Genomic DNA, 7,143 nt, shown 5'->3' on the forward strand with positions numbered 1-7,143 from the left:
AAGCAAATTGTACTATTACCATGTGTTTTATGATAAAAACAAAGTAACTTGCAGTTATGTTTGTATTATGGTGTGGCAGTGGCTTCAACTCACCACAATATCAATGCACATGATTCATTACGGTTTTGTAGCAGTAAGTTTACATGTTGTTTTGATTAACTGCATGGTAAAGCAATTTTTTAATCTCTGTCTATTTGTAATTTATGTCTATTGATTGTAAATTTGGATTACTACCACTGAATTTGATTTATTTCTATTGAATGTACTATGAGGCCTCCATGTCAAAGCACCATTTTCTTTTATATGCAGATGCACTTAACTCCATGGAGTATTTGTCTGGTGTAAATCAAGATTCAATAACTCCTCCATATCAAGCTCTGGTGAGCCAATGCATTAATTTCCATACTATAACACAATTGTGGTTGCAATAGCTTTGCGATGGGGTGCATACAACACAACTGCCTGTTAATTGTAATAATATAGGACTCCATGCAAGCATGTGTCCATAACTTTTCAATTTGTACAGAGAATTAAGGTCTAGCAAAAGCCTTTGCATCAATGAAAATGATAGAAAGGCCATCTTAGAAGTCTATTATTCAACTCCGAATAAAAAAATATGCACCAATGCCCAAAAATGTTGTACCATAATGTAAATGTCAAAAAATTTATTTTGTACCACATTGCCATAAACACCATTGTAGTGAATGAGGAAACTAAATACATTGAAAACTATCTATACTCTGTGCAAATAAACTAACCACCTTACTAGTGATTGACGACGTGGTGAAAACCTACATCAATGGCACACACATGAGATTTCACTAGCTTCCAAAGCCACTACGAAGCTACATCATAGCATTGAGTGAAAATTTGTTTGGATTCAACTCTCGAAACGGTTGGTGGGGCGTTGAGCTCAATAACTATAGGCTTCAGAGTTTTAGTGGTGTTAAAATGAATATTGTTCTTGAAGCATAAACCTTACATACATTGAAAACTATCAATCATTTGTTCAAGTAAACTAATATCCTTACTAGTGATTAACGACTTGGTGAAAACCTGCATCATTGGCTCACACATGAGATTTTGCTAGCTTCCAAAGCCAGTACGAAGTTGCATCATGGCCATGAGTGAAAATTTATTTGGAATTCAGCTCCATTAATGGTTGGTGGGAGGCCAAACTCAATAATTACAGGCATCATAGTGCCAAGTGTTAAAAGGAATATTGTTCTTGAAGTCAAAGTTCTCTATTTTGCATTATTTTGATTCTCCTACTACATGTTTTCTGAACCTGAATCATATGTATTTGGGTGTCTAATTTCGTGTTTTTCCCTCTCACTATGATGCTTAAATTGTTACTATATGCGGATACACATGTCTGGTTACTGGGATGCTATTTCGCATCAGGGTGGATCATTTTGACATTTTGGTTGTCTATGACACTGGGCTGATTTTTTGGATGATCATATGCCCCAAATATTTTGAAATATGTACTAGTTTTATTTTACATTAATTGATTAAAAAAAATGGACCTTTCTCCCCTTCAAAGAAAGGGGCAAGGGGCAATCTTTTGGCAAATGATATGATATCTTTATGTGTTTATATGATATGGTGTTTATATAATATACAACATGTAAGGGAAAGGTGTTTTCTATCTAGCTTATACTACCTCTTCATAAAACACTACCTTTTGGTAACATGAGCGGTAAACATTCCAAAGCTACAAGGGAAGGAAGAGCAGTGGGAGGCTTACACATTTGGAATAAAAGTTTAAATTTCAAAGTTTTTCTCAAAACACTCGTAAAAAAACAAAATTGCATAAACTTCTTACTTTCTTCTATGCTACTCTTTCCTATGCTACCGCCTTACCGTGTTTCCTTTGCAACATGAGATGCAATTGCTAGTTATACAGCCCTTAATAATATTAACAACATTAATATATTTAATATGGTTATACTAGTAATAATAATAATAACTACTACCACCCAATTTAATACCTAAGATGTAGGTATAGTCTATATTATAAATGGGCTTGAGAAACTTGAAAATTTTAAATTATAAACGGCAAAAATTCCATAGTCTTGGAATATTCTCCATCTAAAACATGATATAATCTTGGGTACAATCTTATATTTAATTTATTAAAAAATCGTTTATAAAATAGCTAGATTTATCATTTATTAAAAATATATTTACTCATTTGGTATCAGTCTACCTGGTGGTGCGTCGATTTCTTTTTTGCTGCACCGACACCAAATGAACTATCAAATGAACAGTCAACCGTCCAAGTGTCACATTAACACAACACAGAGTTTTTGTTTATGGTAGAGTAAACACAGATCACATTAATATAGGACAATTTATTAAAAGCTATACGTCATGTTATTAAATTTTAATTTAATTAATTTAAAAATTATCAAGTAAAAGTTATATATAATAATATGGTTTAATAAATATTAGAATTTAATAATTTAAATGTTATATTTAATACTTTTATGAATTTAATATATAGTTTTATGTTAAATTAATTTTTAAAATGTATATTAATTACATTTATTAATATGATTGTATTAGTTTTTAAATTAATAATAAAAAAACAAAATTTTCTTCATAAAAATCTGGATAAGATATATAACGACAAAATATTTCAAAATAAAAATATTGCAGAAATATCGAAGCAATAGCGATATTGTAGATCAAAATCAGCCGTTTAAGTTTGTCTACGGGCGTGGCGTGTGTTATATAGGAGTCTTCACGGGAGGGAGAAGGCGCGTGGAATTTAACATGTCTCTGATGGACAGCAGAAGCAACGACGAATCTTCCTGTCCGTAAATAAAATAACAATGCAATTACAGGCTTTCCCGGTAATAAGTCAAGTAAAGTCTAATTGACTTGTTGACTTTGAAGTTTCCTGCGCTGCAATTCCTTGCCATTTCCCTCGCACCCACTCTATCTAATTCCATCTCCCTTCCTCTTCTTAATGGATTTGGGGAAACCCTCTTCATACGTTTATTGTCATCCGCCTGGCCTAATAAGCTGAAGTCGCCACATTTATTTTATCTCCAACAGAAGTGTAGTGCAGAGCATGAGAATACGTGAGCTTCTCTATAGCAATTCAATGCCTCTCACTCTTCATCTTTGCCTCTTTGTTGCATATGCCCTCCTCCTTTTCCTCTGTTCCATAACTTCATGTTTCGCCTATCGATACCAGGATTGCTCTCCGGATGCATTTCCATGTGGGGGTTTTCAGTTCGGCTATCCATTTGGGCGAAATGGCAGCGGATGCGGTGACCCTGAGTTTCAGATTCTTCACTGTGACAAGAGCGACCATCCTCTGCTTAATATCAGTGGAAACGAATATCGCATATTGGACTTCGAGAATAATGACTATAAAATATCCATGACAATTGTTAACAATAATCTGTTGGGGGATGAATGCAGGTTATCAGGTAACTACTCTCAATTCTGGAGTTCCGACTCTCATTTTCAGCTTCTCGATACAAATGATGACATTAATCTCACCCTTTGGAAGGGTTGCGACCAAATTCCTAATCAGAGAATTGCTGGACTTCCGATTCTTTTATGTGGTGATGATTGGAACTATAGTTTCAGTCCACATTTAAAGTTGGATAAGCCCTGTAATGGATTTCAACTACCAATTACCAAATACTCAGCTCAGCAGCCTATTGATAACAGTTTACTAGCTTCGGGGTTTGGGGTAAAAGTGCAGGTCGACCCGATTAGTGTACAAATCTGTTACGACTGTTTGAAGAGTAGCGGGAGATGTGGTTATGACAGCCCAAATCCGACCTTTCGTTGCATTTGTCCCGACGACACATGGACTCCAGACATATGCTCCTCCAATGGTAGGTTTTCTCATCGCTCTCTGCAACTCTTAATATTAAATATTCCATTCTACCAGTTCGTTTTATGTCTTCAGTGTCCTTATCTGCCAAGTCTGCATTCTCTTACCAAAAATTGTGGATCCTTGATACAGGAGGTCGAAACAAGTCAGGAGGTCGAAACAAGTCAATTATAATAGGTAATTATGATTTCTCCCTATTCAGTATCTCCGATTTATCAACTTCAATCTGAATTTGCGATTTCTTTTTTACAATTGATATTCTTTGAGGAGTTGGAGAAAGTTCACATTGATATTAATCTCTTCAATCCACCTCAGGTTGTTCCATTGGAGGAGCTGCGCTGGTAGCAATAGCAGCAGTACTGTTCTTAAGGTTCTATGACAAGAAGAGTATAAAAAGGCAACCGTCTCCTCCTCCTCGTACCTCTATTTCAAAGGTGGAGAAATTTCTAAGGGAATATGCTTATGAAATGCCAACCAGATATTCATACTCTCAACTTAAAAAGATTACAAACAACTTCGCAGAAAAGTTGGGAGAAGGAGGTTTTGGCGTGGTTTATAAAGGAAAGCTTCGCAACGGCGTTTTAGTGGCGGTTAAACTTCTTGATAGGCATAGGCAAGGCCAAACCCAATTCATGAATGAAGTCGCTACTATTGGACGCGTCCATCACGTCAATTTGGTTCGCCTGTTGGGTTATTGTTTCCAATCCCATACAAGCGCAGTGGTATATGAATACATGGTTAACGGATCTCTGGAGAAGTTTATATTTGCCGGAAAAGAGAAGGGGCAAGACTTAAGCTGGGAACAGTTGTATTCAATTTCTTTGGGTGCTGCTCGTGGAATTGCATATTTACACCAGGATTGCGAGAAGCGCATCATACACTTCGACATCAAGCCGCACAATATATTGCTGGACTCCGAGTTCACACCGAAAATTTCTGATTTTGGTCTGGCAAAACTTTGTGGGAAGGGAGATGACCATATTTCAGTGACTGGCGTGAGAGGGACGCCGGGTTATGTTGCGCCGGAGGTGTGGTCGAAGGATGTGGGTCCTGTTACCGATAAGTAAGATGTTTATAGCTTCGGAATGTTCTTGCTGGAGATCGTTGGGGGGAGAAAGAATATCGATGTGCAGGTGAGTCGTTCCAGTCAGCTGTACTTTCCTGAATGGGCTTTCAAGTTGCTTGAGAGTGGCGAGCTGGGGATGAGATTGAGAGGAGGAGGAGAAATGGAAATAGAAGATGAGGAGAAGGCAAGGAGACTCACTAAAATTGGGTTATGGTGCATCCAGTACAACTACAGAGATCGTCCATGTATGAGCAGGGTTGTTCAAATGTTGGAAGGAAATGGTGACGATGTGAGCCGTCCTCCCTTGCCTTTCAATTCCTCTGCTGAACCTGAAAACCCTGTACTATCTTCGGTTGTAACGTCTTCTACTGAAATTGAAATTATTAGATTGTAAACAGGTTTTTTTTTTCAGAAAGAAAAATCATGATAGTTTATATTAAGAAAATATAAAGTTCAGAATGCATACAGTGTTGAAATCGTAATTTCAACGCTGCCCCGCAGCCCAAAACCACCGAACGAAACCATAAAACCGCCAAGGGATATCGCACCTCTATCAAACGAAAAGCAGTTTCCGTATATTGGCCTCCGATGCGTTTTGGTGCAGGCATGTGGCTCTCGCCTGACGTAAGCAACTCTGACATATCGGGAGGTAAAGCCCAGCATTAAACTGCCTTCCGATATCCACTCCAGCCGTCCGATCTCCTTGCGTGTTGTCAGCCGTCGATCTCTGAAGCTGCATACGAGCCTGGGTCAAATCAATTTTTACGTGGAGTGAATGACTTTTCCGTTGACCGCCGTGGGAGGAATTAAATAGAGTTTAATGTGTGTCGTTTTTTTTGGTGGAGGCTTTAATATTTGTTTTGGGGAAGTGTTTAATAGAGTTATGGGCATATGTCCGATATGTCATACGTTTATTTTTATATTTTTTTTTGTATACACATTGTCATACGTTAAAAACAAATATGTCTATGTGTTGTAGTTTTTAAGTTTTTAAGTGTAGTTCTTTTTGTAATTCTTGGAGTGGTGTGGCTACGCACGAGAGTGCGATTGTCTTTTGTAAATGCACAGCAGTGCATTATAGAATTTGAATGGTAATGTTTTGATTTCAGGTATTGAAGAACAGAGAGTTATTTTTGTAATTTCTACAGCAGTAGAAAATCTGTGAGAGCAGCAGAGTTGTTTTTGTGATTCCCTCTTTGAACAGAGGAAGAAATATGTAACAGAGTTTCAGTTTGTTTTTAATTAATAGAAATGCTTTGTGACTGTGTAATGGTGTCTTCTGAGTCATTTTGGTTCTAAGAGGTTCCTGTCAAAAGATCCTGGACAGAGGAAACAGAGCATTGTCTCTGTGGTGAATTTTAATTGGTTTTTGGTATTTTTTCCATGTAAAAATATCCAACATACAGAAACGTATTGCCGATGATTCAGGCAAACTGTCCAGAAACAACAAAACCATTTGTTCTGTTCGGTTAATGAGACCCAATGGCCAGATGGTGGAAAGGAAATCCAGTCAGTTGCAATAACAAATTTTTAAACACAGAGAAATCATCACCACATAATGAAAAGCCATAAAAACAGCAAAATCACATAGATAGAGATCAGCAACCCGAAGCATCAGGTCAATTTGAGAGTTCCGAAACCAGGAGCAGAATAGAGTCCAGGGGGTCCCTGGATTCTTGAAAGATTCGACCGTTCCTCCATTTCCATAAGAAGATTGTAAACCGGTTTACTCAATGCCAAAGTAACTCGGGTAGTTAGCGGAACCTGAAAAACCTTTGCTGTCTTTCGTTGTAACGCCTTCCATTGAAATTAGATTGTGGGCCGGTCTCCTCAATGCCTTCGTTTGGAATCGACGGCTTGGCCGTGGAGGAAGCACTTGAAAGACCTTCCATTTGTGCAGTCACAGCACTTCATTTCTCATGTATAAGAATGCTATGGTTCTCACTTGGAATCCACAATATAATTAAATATTTAGTTGTCAATGATAATTGCATAGTCCCTGTTGATTTGGTTTAATCGTGCTCTTTTGGTGTACACGCTTCTAAATGCATTTTATGTGTTTAACTTACATGCCATTAAATTATCAATCTGGGTGCTCGTAAATTTACAAGTGTTGGCCAAAGGAGTATGTATCTCCAAGTCACGCATTTCGACTTGGCCTTAAAGGGCTCATATAAATTTTCAAAAAAAACCAAATTTCCACAAATTGTACAAA

At 37.4% G+C, this 7,143-nt stretch overlaps 2 protein-coding genes across 2 annotated transcripts; both read left to right on the forward strand.

The window, feature by feature from the left end:
- The first annotated feature begins 2,890 nt into the window (after nt 1-2,890).
- LOC149174461 (rust resistance kinase Lr10-like) lies at nt 2,891-5,786 on the forward strand. The gene is made up of 3 exons (XM_089422606.1): nt 2,891-3,863; nt 3,995-4,039; nt 4,178-5,786. Exons 1-3 carry the CDS (start codon nt 3,083-3,085, stop codon nt 4,927-4,929), a joined length of 1,578 nt encoding a protein of 525 aa, XP_089278732.1. The 5' UTR covers nt 2,891-3,082; the 3' UTR covers nt 4,930-5,786.
- On the forward strand, nt 4,948-5,322 carry LOC149174462 (LEAF RUST 10 DISEASE-RESISTANCE LOCUS RECEPTOR-LIKE PROTEIN KINASE-like 2.1). The gene has a single exon (XM_089420858.1). The coding sequence runs from the start codon at nt 4,948-4,950 to the stop codon at nt 5,320-5,322; it is 375 nt and encodes a 124-aa protein (XP_089276984.1).
- Nucleotides 5,787-7,143: the final 1,357 nt, after the last annotated feature.

Source organism: Pinus tabuliformis, chromosome 4_1 (genome assembly GCF_031772625.1).
Source record: "Pinus tabuliformis cultivar Carrire ecotype Pingquan chromosome 4_1, CPIR1, whole genome shotgun sequence".
Taxonomy (NCBI): domain Eukaryota; kingdom Viridiplantae; phylum Streptophyta; class Pinopsida; order Pinales; family Pinaceae; genus Pinus; species Pinus tabuliformis.

What these genes read in the sequence shown, in the direction of transcription:
- LOC149174461 (XM_089422606.1), top strand. Translation starts at nt 3,083, where the DNA reads ATGAGAATACGTGAGCTTCTCTATAGCAATTCAATGCCTCTCACTCTT. An exon ending in AGACATATGCTCCTCCAATG is followed by an intron (nt 3,864 to 3,994) that starts GTAGGTTTTCTC and finishes TCCTTGATACAG; the next exon opens with GAGGTCGAAACAAGTCAGGA. An exon ending in AAACAAGTCAATTATAATAG is followed by an intron (nt 4,040 to 4,177) that starts GTAATTATGATT and finishes AATCCACCTCAG; the next exon opens with GTTGTTCCATTGGAGGAGCT.
- LOC149174462 (XM_089420858.1), top strand. Translation starts at nt 4,948, where the DNA reads ATGTTCTTGCTGGAGATCGTTGGGGGGAGAAAGAATATCGATGTGCAG.